Genomic DNA, 12,755 nt, shown 5'->3' with positions numbered 1-12,755 from the left:
AATAGCACGCTGCATTACACCCTCTAAGGCTCCAGTTCTGATAAAACAATATTCTCCTGACCTACCACAAGCAATGCTGGGGATATCTGTCAGCTTACATCTGCAGATATTGTATGTGTGAGGCTTTGCAGTTGAGTGGGGGTCAGGCTGGATGGAGCAGTGGGTCTTTTTCAGTCTGTCACTGTTTGTATAAAAAAGTTTGGCGAAAACAAATGACAGAAAGGCGACTCATTCTGTTGCAGTTCCGGAATGTTCTTTTAAGGGTGACTGCAGTAAATCGTGGGGAAGGGGTGAAGTTCACCTTTGGTGACAGCACATAACAGCGGGGGCTATGGTGGGGGAGAGGACTGGCTACATTTTTGTTTCTGCCTGCTGAAGAACTAAAATCTCAAACTCACCCAGGACGTGTAAATCGACGAAGACGTAGACAAGCTTCGCCCCGTCGTTGGTGTCATACAAACTTTGACACGTGAATCTTCCCTCAGCTGCGAGATGCAGGTTATCTATGACCAAGGATGCACTGTCGGAGAGGACCTTCACGTCACCAAATATGGAGGCCATTTTCTGCAGTTTGGGGCCCATTCCATAATTGTACAGGACTGCCCGAATGTCACTGAAGCCGGGTCTGGTGAAACCCCAAATGTAAATGGTGGGCACGGACTGTCCACATTCCAGTAGCACAGATTGACCTATGACCCCTTTCACCTGGCTCTCGATGTACGTGACCTCCTCGGGATCCAGGATGTCCAGCCCTGGGGTGGGAAAGAGGCCAAGTTAAATTTGTAGGTTAAATCAGAGAATGTTTGGGAATGCTCAGCAGGTCAGGCAACGTCAGCGGAGAGAGAAAAACGAAATTAACATTTGAGGTCGGTGACTTTTCAGCAGAACTGGAAGATGTGAGAGAGGTAACAGGATTTAAGCAACAAGGGAAAAGGGAAGGCCCATGATAGGGTGGAAGGCAGGAGAGATTAAACAACAAATGGAATGATGTGAAAGGCAGAAGGGGCAGTAAAAGGGAAAGCATAATAACAAAAGAGGAGAGGTAAATGGTTATAGGGGAGGGAAGCATGGAATTTTTAACGTATTTATTCATGGGATGTGTGCATTACATCTGCATGTATTGCCCATCCCTAATTGCGCTTATGAAGAATGTGGTGAGCTGTCTTCCTGAACCAAGTGACTCGCTGGGGCATTTCAGAGGGCAGCTAAGAGTCAACCACATTGCTGTTAGTCCGGAGTCGCTTGAGGGGCGGACCGGGTAAAGATGGCAGATTCCCTTCCCCAGCAATTACAACAACAACTTATATTCTTATAACACATCTAACATAATGAAATGCTTCAACGCCGCTTCACAGGAGTGTTATAAAACAAAGTATGACACCGAGATACATATTGAAACATTAGGTCAGACGACCAAAAACTCGGTCAAAGGTGAAGGTTTTAAGAAGTGTCTTAAAGGGGGAAGAACAAGGTAGAGAGGTGGACAGGTGTAGGGAGGGAATTCCAGAGCTTAGGGCCTAGAAAACTGAAGGCACAGCCACCAATAGTCGAGCAATTAAAATTGGGGATGTTATAGATCACCCCCCAAGCATTTGGTAAGATCCGTTTAGGGACCAATAACATTTTGCTTAAAGTAGATAACGTTTGAGATTCAAGACACTTGCTCAGTGAATAAAGCCAGAAGATTCCACAGGTTTTGAACAAACAAAAATAAACTTTACTATACAAGGTCAGAAAGATAGAACAATTTACAATATCTAACTTATACACTAACATTCAGGGTTTAAATGAGGAACATGTGAATTAACAGGCAAACTGTGGTCAAATACACCACACTGCACACTAAATAGCCAATGCGACCAAGACAGAGTCCATGGATTTCACAACAACCCACCCAGACGTCAGTGAACACTATGGAGTCAACCAAGCTCGTGAATATCTGTCGCTCTCACAAGGGACTCCTTCATCTTTGAAGATCTAACCTGGGAATTCTCTCCACAAGCTGCTCCAACTTGGACAGCATCAACGACAGCCCACTTTATAGGGTTACATTCTCGTCTCTAGAGACTCCATTCCTCTGGATTCCCAAACCTGTACTCAACCACCAACTCGCAAGCACAGCTTCAGCTCTTCGGCTGCACTGATCAGAACATTACTGCTCCAAAAGAGGTACCTTCGCCCCAGTGGCCCACAGCACCAACCTTCTGCTGACCTCTTGGATCTTCAGGGCTTCGGCTGAGCCATCTTCACTTAAAGTCTGCTACCCGCAGCCATTTTCCTGGTTGAAGCCTGTTTCTCTACTCCTCATTTTTCCTTAACCTAACCAGAGCTGTCTCTGTCCCCTACCTGGGATTCCTTTCGTTGGGACAGCTCCCAGTCCCCTCTCCCTTAGGCACCTCTCCCTGTCCCTTCTCCTTTTGGGACCTTTCCCTGCGCCCTCTCTCTGACCCCTGCCTGAGACAATTGTCTGCAATGGTGCTCTGCTCCCGGTCACATGACCTGGGTTTTCGCACCTTTTTCCTTCTTGCACGGCTGCGCGGGGCCCAAAAAACATGAAAATTGCACAACTGCACATGTGCAGCTCGATCTAGGTGTGCACATGCGCAAGGTCTGTCGGGAGTTGAAGTTCCCGACCTCCGCTCTCAACGTTAAGGTAAGTTGACTTTCATAACTGGGATGCACAAGAGGCCAGAATTAGAGGGTTGTGGGGCTAGAGGAGATTATGGAGATAGGGAGGGGCAAGGCCATGGAGGGATTTGAAAACAAGGATAAGAATTTTAAAATGAAGGTGTTGCTTGACTAGGAGCCAATGGAGGCCAGCGATCAGAGGGGTGATAGGAGAAAGGGACTTGCTGTGAGTTAAGACACGGGCAGCAGAGTTTTGGATAACCTCAGGTTTATGGAGGGTAGAATGTGGGAGACCAGCCAGGAGTGTGTTGGAATAGTCAAGTCTAGAGGTAATGAAGGCACGGATGAGGGTCTCAATAGCAGATAAGCTGAGACAGGGTGAAGTTGAGAAATGTTACCGAGGTGGATATAGGCAGTCTTAGTGATGGGACGAAATGAGGTTGGAGGCCAAATGTGACACCAAGGTTGTGAACAGACTGGCTTAATCTCAGACTGTTGCCAGGGAGAGGGATGGAGTCGGTAGCTAGGGAACAGAGTTTGGACCAGAACCAAAAACAATGGCTTTAGTCTTCCCAATGTTTAATTGGGGAAAAATTTTTGCTCATCCAGTACTGGATGTTGGATAAACAGTCTGATAATATAGCAACAGTAGCGAAGTCGAGAGAGGTGGTGGTGAGGTAGAGCTGGGTGTTGTCAGTGTACATGTGAAAACTAACACTGTGCTTTTGGATTATGTCACCAAGGGGCAGATGTAAATGAGAAATAGGAAGGGGTCCAGGATCAATCATTGGGGCACACAAGAGGTAATGATATGGGAGAACGTGATTGTCTGGCTACAATTATATAGATAAGAATGGAAGCAAGTAAAAGCAGTGCCACCCAGTTGGCTGAGATTGGAGAGGTGTTGGAGGGGGAGGGTGTGGTCAACCATGTCAGAGGCTGCAGACAGGTCGAGGAGGATGAGGAGAGAAAGTTTACCTTTGTCACAGTCACACAGGATTTGTGACTTTGATAAGAGCCATTTTGGTACTGGACAAGGGTAGAAATCTGATTCAAACATGGAGTTGCAGGAAAGATGGGAACAGACTTGGGAGTCGGCAATATATTCAGGGACTTTGGAGAGGAATGGAGGTTGGAGATGGAATGATAGCTTTCAAGGATATTGGGCTCAAGGGTTGGTTTTTGAGGAGTGGGGTGGTGACAACAGATTTAAAGGAGAGAGGGACAACACCTGAAAAGAAAGATCCATTAACAATATTGGACAACGTGGGGACCAGGAGGGGAAGTTGGGTGGTTAGCAGCTTAATGGAAATAGGATCAAGAGAGTAGGAGGTGGGTCTTATGGACAAGATGAGCTCAGAGAAGGCATGAGGGGAGATAGGAGAGAAACTAGAGAAAGATACAAGTTCAGAGCTAGGGCAAAGGGAAACATTAAAGGAAGACATTAGTGAACCAGGTGGGTTTTTGCAATAATCCAATAGTTTAATGGTCACCATTACTGAGAGTAGCTTTTTAATTCCATATCTCTCTCAAACATTTCAAAGTACCTCAAATATAGAGAAGCACTTTGAAATACAATGAAGACTATTGTATAAGTGAATGCAGTGGCTATTCACACCCAGGAAGGTTCCATCAACAGTAAAAATGCGAATGACCATTTAACCATTTTTAATGGTTTTGATTGAGAGAGTGACATTAGTTGGGTTGTCATGTGAATTCACTGCTCTTCTTCAAACAGTGTCATGGAATATTTTATATCCAACTTAATAGATTTCCCTTGGTAAAGCACTGGACAGCCAACGCACATTATGGAGCCTGTAAGAGTGGGAAACATGGTGTGTGGGTGACTTCATTTGGTGGGATGCAAAATCTTGATTTTCCGATGTCAGGTTAAGATGCAGAGACAGTCAGCAGCATGTTTACAGTGTGTTGAGCCTCACACCAGTCTGTGGTGGGTTCATACTTGTAATACGTTAACATGCCATGAATACTCATTAGCGTAAAAATTTTGTTAATTATGAATTCAAGCTAAAGTTAGCGGCACATGGAAAATTTGCGGCACTCGGTTCACAGTTGTTTAAAGGTGCCGTGCACCAGTTGGCTTTGTACAGTTGTGTCTGAGCTCAGAGGTTTCCCTTGTTGAACTCTGCGGCATAAGGGAGGGGAGAATGGCAGCTTTCATGGAGGCTCAGAACCAACAAGGGTGAGTCAGTGGTGAGGGGGTGTGTGGTGGTAGGGGAGGTGGCATCAAGGGGTGAAGGAGAGCAGAAGATTGGGTTGGGGGCATGGAGGGAAATGAGAAGGGCCTGGCATCTTGGATGTGGTAGGGAGAGGGGTTGGTGGTGGGAACAGCCAGTCAAGGTAAGTAAATGAAGGGTCTAAAGGCAGTTGTCAGTCCTGTCCAAATGTGGGTCAATCTCAGAGTGTTGGCTGGCAGAGTCCTTACAGGGCTTTGAGTTCACCTACAACATTTCAATTAGCCCCACTGAGAGTGATCTTGGACAATGTCCCTTACAATCCATGGTAGGAAGGGCCAGCTGAGCCTGCACATTCAGCCATGACCCACAGGGTGGTAAATACAACACTGGACACAAACATGAACATTCAGTAAAGGGTGAGCAAAAAACACAACATTGTTTTTTCCACAATAAGGGAAATGTCCCTAACTCCCCTGTAACCTTCAGTGCGGCAACCATGAGACATGCCAGTACATTTAGCTCTCCAACTCTGAGTGTTAACAAATAACAATGATGCACACATGAATAAAGTGAAATATTTACAAGTGAAATTCAAGTTCGAAAAACACTTATGCCACATTTGCACTCTCAAGCCTTATCATGATGGCAAAGGAGTTGGGCAGGAAAGTTTTGGCCTCCCTGTGGGAGGCTTTTCTATAGCCCACCCCTGGCTGCAGTATTGTCAGCTGATAGTGGGTTTCACCACTGAAAAGCTACCCCATTGTGTGATTGCCTGTCTCCCATGCACACAGCCAGCACTTTAAATTTAAATTATAATCCCGCGGGAAATGGGGAAAAAGCAAGAGAGTGGATTACGCTTCTGGTTACACTGTTGGGAATGACACGCTAGGTTGACAAAATTCCTCCCCACCTGTACAAGTTCTATGCTTGGGGCTTGAATCCATGGCTTTCTGACTCAGAGATTTCTGGAGGTTTATTGAGTAAATGTATTGTTCAGGGCCTTAATTCTGGCAGCATACAAATATACTTTCATACATAGGCCTGGCAATCAAATCACATATGCCAATGCCCTTAGTCGTTTGCCTTTATAAAAAATGGTGAACACGTCCCAGTTCCTCAGGAACTTGTTTTACTGTTAAATTTCTTAGATTCCTCACCAGTATGTGCTTGACAAATCAGAGGCTGGACAAGTCGGGACCCAGTCCTATCTCAGGTATGAGAACAAGTGCTACATGGTTGGTCACAGGAGCCCGTATCTGACGAAATGTACTTCAACAGAAGATATGAACTAACCAACCAGAATGGCATCTTATTGTGGGGAGCGCGACTGCTAGTTCCTCCAAAGGGAAGGGAACCACTTTTAATTGAACTACACAATGTCCATCCAGGAATTCCCTGAATGAAGACCATAGCACGCAGCTATCTATGGTGGCCTGGGATGGATGGAGAAATAGAGAGTTTAGTAAAGCACTGTGTGTAATGTCAGAAACTGCAAAAGTTGCCAGTGACAGCTCCATTACACCCATGAGTAGACCCTGGGTGCGGTTACACATTGACAACGTTGGACCTTTCCTGGGAACAATGTTCCTGCTCATTATCGATGTCCATTCAACGTCGGCTGCTACAATTGAGAAACTACATCAGAGTTTTGCCATTCAAGGACTACCAGAAGTAGTTGTTTCTGATAACGCACAGCTTTCATGAGTGCTGAGTTTCAACGGTTTATCAGCCTCGACGGTATCTCTCATGTGAAAGCTGCACCGTACCACCCTTCCTCAAACAGACTGGACGAAAGGGCGGTTCAAATGTTCAAGGCTGGTATGAAAACATTAACTGGTGATTCCTTGGCAACCAAGCTAGCACGCTTTCTTTTTCATTACAGGACCACCCCTCACACAACAACAGGTGTCACACCTGCGGAATTATTACTGAAACGCCGTCTCAGAAGGAGGTTGAATTTCATAATGCTGAGTTTAGAGGGGAAGGTGGAATGGAGTCAGGGGAGCCAGAAAACCAGACATGGCTGGCATAGTCGTGAGAGGAAATTTACAGTGGAAGAGCCGGTATACGTGAAAAACTTGGGGAAGGACCAAAGTGGTTACCGAGTGAAATAAGTGCGCTGACTCGACCTCTGTCTTACCACGTGGAGGTGGAAGACCAAATCATCCATAAACATGCGGACCATTTAAGGAAGAGAGAGACAAATCACCAAGATTTGATTCCACCAGTGACCAGGACCGGGTCTGCATTTTCTGCTGGGTATACTCGACCCAGGACTGACATGTCTGATGTTCCTGTAAGAGTTGAAAATACAGAACTGCAAGTGCCCATCGAAGCACCTGATGTTTAAGCAACTCCGGAAAAGGAGGTTCCTGACAAAGAATCTGAAGTTGTGGAGCTGCAATATTTCACACGTACCAGGAAACCACCTGAAAGACTGAACTTGTAAATTCCTTACCCAGTGTAAATATTATGTTGTCTTGAAAAATATGCACTTGTAAATATAATATGTATAGCCGAGTTAAAGGTGGAGGAATGTAGTAATTATGGTTTTATTTAATGTAATGTACCTTTATGAATAATACTTGTGAGGTATGATCACATGATCTGCAGTATCCAATAGGAGAGTACTGTGGGCTACCTCAGCAGTCAGTGTAGAGATAGAGTTGGAGTTGAAAGCACATGTGTAGTTGCTGCTGAGTATATTGTAAATAAGCTTAATGTTTCCACTCAAGAAGTGCCTGCAGATCAACTCTATCATTAATAGCACAACTCAGTCACCTTACAACCACCACAAACCACCTTCGCCATCCCTTCTGTCCATATTGTCGCATCCTCACCCTCCCACCCTATGCCCTTGGTCATTCTCACCATTCCCTCCTACCACACCCACCCTCAGTTCACTCCACAGGAGACAGTCATCAACCCCACAGACCCTTCCCTTGAATGTTCACATGGACATCCTCCCCTCCAGACTGCTTCCCCCCTTGTATCTCCATCCCCCATTGGATCCCTTTCCCCCCACACCTCAGACAGCTGCCCTCCTCTGGACTCCTTCCCCACTTCATTCTTCCCCCTTCCTGAATCCTTCCTCCAGCCTTACTTCTTCCTCCACCCCTACTCTTTCCCGTCTTGTGGTTCCTACCTCCATCCTTACTTCTTCCTCCACCCTTACTCCTTCCCCTCTCTAGATACCTTCCCCTCTCTGGACTCCTTCCTCCCCCTAGACTCCTTCCTCCTCCAGGACTCCTTTCTCCCCCTGGACTCCTTCCTCTCCCTGGACTCCTTCCTCTCTCCAAACTCCTTCCCCCTTCAAACCCCTTCCCTTTCCCTTTACATCTACCTCCCCAATTGCCGTAAGTCCCCCGTTAACCCCTCCTACCCCCGTACTCCCTACCCCCACCCCAACTTCATCACCCCAGACACACCTTCCTCTCCCAGTTGAACCTAGGCCTTCCACTCCCAACCCCTGGTACATTTTCCTCTCTCACTTACAGCTGGACCTTCCTCTCCACCCGCTCGACGATCATCCATGACAGGCCATGGCCAAGACACTGAAGTCCCAAAGCGGGCCCTCAACCGTGGTTTTCCATGTGCTGCTTCCCGGTGAATCCATGTCCATCAGAATCCACCCAGCTTGCAATGGACGTTCCTTCAGGGTCCCGTTGCCATCAGGCTTCATCATCTTCTGCTCCCCGGATGTCCACGATGTGAGAAAGGCCCTGACAGTAAGTCCCGACTTCTGCACATCACACTTGTCAAGATGTGTTGTGCACTGGCGTGTTTTCCCGCCGATGTGGGCAGTAAATTTGACGTGGGGGGATGATCCTGGCAAGCTGGGCTTATAATGATATGCAGATGTATTACAACGAGGTCCAATGGCGGGAAACACAGCCCGCTATTGATGGGCAGAGCGGACGATTGCAAACTGGTTTCACAATGTCGTGAAATTGATTTTTGGCCTTCCCGCCATATTGCCTGCTCACGCCCACCATGACACCCGACACCAGCGGGCACGGAAAATTCTGCCCAGAGTCTTAGGCAGCTTTGTGCAATTCCTCTTCTGGCCACTGCAGCGCTGGTGCTGCAGGGACTGGAGACCTGCCGACCAATAAGAATGGCCGGCAACTCTCCAAGGCGGGACTTCTCAAGTGAGGGGCAGAAGTCCTGCCGACTGCCAATCAATGCTCATTTGAGTGTAAAATGGCTTCAGGGCAGCCAGAGTGCCAGGGCAGGGATGTGTTCCTAAAAATTCAGGCCACAGTCTTTCCTTCAATCACTATCTCTGGTAGTGCACTGCACAGCCTCACAGCCCTCTGTGTAAAAAAAAACTTATCCTATTGCCTATCCTAATCTCTTAGATTTAGTTTTATATCTATGTCCCTTCTCAATGGCAATTAGGGATGGGCGACAAGTGTTGGCTTTGCTAGTGACGTTGACATCCCAGGGCCAAATATAAAATTACACCCCTCCAGTAGTGAAGTGTCTGTTTTTATATTCTGTCCCTTGATAATTTTGCACTTATCTATCAAAACACACCATAATCCTCTCTGTTCTAATGATCCTTCTCCTTCAGGTACCGTGCCCTAAGAGGGCATTGGCAACCATGGACTGGTCCATGATTATGCTTGGCAAAGTACTGCAGTGGTTTTCCATTACCTTCTGCTGTACAGTTGACCAGGAAACCCTCCTGCTCTTACCATCTGCCATCAGGCATATTGGAAGGATTTACAGGCTGATAATCAACCTGTTTGACCATGTTATTAATATACTTTCTGTGACCATCCTGTCCTGCAGTGGGACTTGAACCCTGAACTTCTGACCCAGAGGAAGGGATGTTACCACTGTGTCACAAGACCTCCTGTTCCAATGATACCAGTCCCAATTGTACAAGTTTTTCTTAAACAATGCAAATGGATAGGTCAGGATTCTGGATTATTGCTTGGTTACATTTGAGGGGAGGTCAGGAAGGAGACAGGTGACTACACTGGAGTGAGATGGAGGTTGAGTGAGTAGCTTGAGCGCACGGGGAAAGGAGGTGTGGTATACATAGGGATTATTCTAAGTTGGGAACAGGAGCAGCTGAGTAGAAATGGACCTGGCTGTAAACCTCGCCTTCTGAGATGAGTTTGAAAAAAAAAATCAAACAGCAACATCACAGAAAAACAGTAAGTTCATTGGCTGGTAAGAAACTGCTATTAGGGGGTGTCTTTAAATAGTTGTACATTAGAAAAGCGTATTCTTTTTCAAGAAGTAACTACTTAGATTTGAGTAAGAAACATAGGAATAAGGAGAAGTCAGGACCAGTAATGTAAAGTAATATAAGCAAACCAAAGTAAATTAAATATAAGGGAAGTAAAGTTAAGACATGGCAGGGCTGCTTGGTCATGTGGAATGCGTGTCCTGCAATATGTGGGAAGTCATGGACTCGTCTGGTGACCTAGATGACCACATCTGCAGGAAGTGCTGCCAGCTGCAGAAACTTGAGCTTCGGGTTTTTGGAGCTCAAGTGGTGGCTGGAGTCACTGTGGTTCATCCGCGAGACTGAGAGCTACATGGTTAGTACGTTCAGAGAGATGGTCAACCGCAGGTCAGGTGCATGGAGACAGAAAGGGAATGTGTGACTGCCAGGCAGTGCAAAAGAACTTGGCAGGTAATAAAGGAGTCCCCTGGGGCCCCTTTTGCTAATCGCTTTTCTGTTTTGGATACTAGTTGGTTCCTCAGAAGAATGCAGTCAAAGCCAGACTTGAGGCACCACAAGCAGCTCGGCTGTACAGGAGAGGAGGAAGAAGAAAGAAAGAGCAATAGTGATAGGGGGTTCGTTAGTTAGGAGAGCAGACAGACGTTTCTTCAGCTGTGGGCATGACTGCAGGATGGTTAATTGCATCCCTGGTGCCAGGGTCAAGGATGTCACCAAGCAGCCGCAGGACATTCTTCTGGGAGAGGATGAACAGCCAAAGATCATGGTCCACGTTGGCACTAATAATTTAGGTAGGAAGGGGGATATGGTCCTGCAGACATAATTTAGGGAGCTAGATAGAAAATTAGCAAGCAGGACCTCAAAAGTAGTAATCTCCAGATTACTCCCAGTGCCACATGCAAGTGAGTACAGAAATAGGGGTATAAGGCAGTTGGCTATTGTTGGAGGTCAGCCATCTCAGCTCCAGGACATCACTGCAGGAATTCCTCAGGGTAGTGTCCTCGGCCCAACCATCTTCAGTTGCTTCATCAGTTACCATCCCTCCATCATAAGGTCAGAAGCGGGGATGTTTGCTGATGATTGCACAATGTTCAGCACCATTCGCAACTCCTCAGATACTGAAGCAGTCAATGTCCAAATGCAGCAAGGCCTGGACAATATCCAGGCTTGGGCTGACAAGTGGCAAGTAACATTCGTGCCACACAAGTGCCAGGCAATGACCACCTCCAACAAGAGAGAATTCAACCATCGCCCCTTGCCGTTCAATGGCCTTACCATCACTGAAACCCCCACTATCAAAATCCATGGGGTTACCATTCACCAGAAACTGAACTGGACTAGCCAAATAAATACAGTGGCTACAAGAGCAAGTCAGAGGCTAGGAATCCTGCGATGTGTAACTCACCTCCTGACTCCCCAAAGCCTGTCCACCATCTACAAGACACAAGTCAGGAGTGTGATGGAATATTCCCCACTTGCCTGGATGTGTGCAGCTCCCACAACACTCAGGAAACTTGACACAATTCAGGACAAAGCAGCCCACTTGATTGGCACCACATCCACAAACATTCACTCCCTCCACCACCAACACACAGCAGCAGCAGTGTGTACCATCTACAAATGCACTGCAGGAACTCACCAAGGCTCCTTAGACAGCATCTTCCAACCCCACAACCACTACCATCTAGAAGAACAAGGTCAGCAGATAGATGGGAACACCACCACCTGGATGTTCCCCTCCAAGTCACTCACCATCCTGACTTGGAAATATATCGCTGTTCCTTCACTGTTGCTGGGTCAAAATCCTGGAACTCCCTCCCTAACAGCACTGTGGGTGTACCTACACCACACGGACTGCAGCGGCACAAGAAGGCAGCTCACCACCACCTTCTCAAGAGCAACTAGGGATGGGCAATATATGCTGGCCCAGCCAGCGAAGCCCACTTCCTGTGAATGAACTAAAAAGAAGAATGCGTGGCTGGAAAGATGGTGCAGGAGGGAGTGCTTTAGAATCCTGGGACACTGGAACTAGCTCTGGGGCAGATGGCACCTGTACATGTTGGGCGGGTTGTACCTGAACAGAGCCGTGCCTGAGTTCCTTGCGAGTTGTTTTGCTAGTGCTGCTGGAGGGGCTTTAAACTTATTCGGCAGGGGTGTGGGAACCAGGAGAGAGTATTGGAAAGGAATATCAGGGTGCGCTAAATACTGGGAGAGACAGATAGCACTAGATTAGAGAATAGTAAGTTAATAGGTAGAGTTGGAGTAAGGGAGAAAGTAATGAAGTCTAAATCAGTACTGCATGTATGTGAATGCATGGAGTATAGTAAAATAAGATTCGTGAGTTACAGATTGCCACGCGGAATTATGATGTTGTGATGATAACAGAGACCTGGCTCAAGGAAGGGCAGGACTGGGTGTTAAATATTCCTAGTTACAAGGTGTTCAGGAAGGATAGGAAAGGTAGGAAACGACGACGGGTGTCTGTATTGGTTAAGGAGAGCATTGCAGTGCTGGAGAAAGAGGATGTCCCAGAGGGTTCAAGGACAGAATCAATTTGGCTAGAGCTAAGGAACAAAAAGGGTGTAATTACATCACTCGGTGTGGCCTATAGGACACCAATTAGTGGGAAGGATGTAGAAGAGCAAATCTGCAGGGAAATTAGAGAGAGGTGCAGACATTATAGAGTAGTTATAATGGGGAACTTTAATTACCCAAATATAGACTGGGAT

At 46.8% G+C, this 12,755-nt stretch overlaps 1 protein-coding gene across 1 annotated transcript in view; it reads right to left on the bottom strand.

Moving 5' to 3' along the window:
- The window catches only part of vsig10l2 (V-set and immunoglobulin domain containing 10 like 2), a 58,145-nt gene that overhangs the window by 42,384 nt on the left and 3,006 nt on the right, over positions 1-12,755 (bottom strand). The window contains 1 exon segment of the mRNA XM_078559710.1: positions 399-752. Coding sequence (XP_078415836.1) covers positions 399-752 — 354 coding nt within the window.

The sequence above is a fragment of the Cetorhinus maximus genome, chromosome 2 (assembly GCF_964194155.1).
Source record: "Cetorhinus maximus chromosome 2, sCetMax3.hap1.1, whole genome shotgun sequence".
In the NCBI taxonomy this organism is placed as follows: Eukaryota; Metazoa; Chordata; class Chondrichthyes; order Lamniformes; family Cetorhinidae; genus Cetorhinus; species Cetorhinus maximus.
This window is presented reverse-complemented; position numbering and strand designations above follow the sequence as displayed.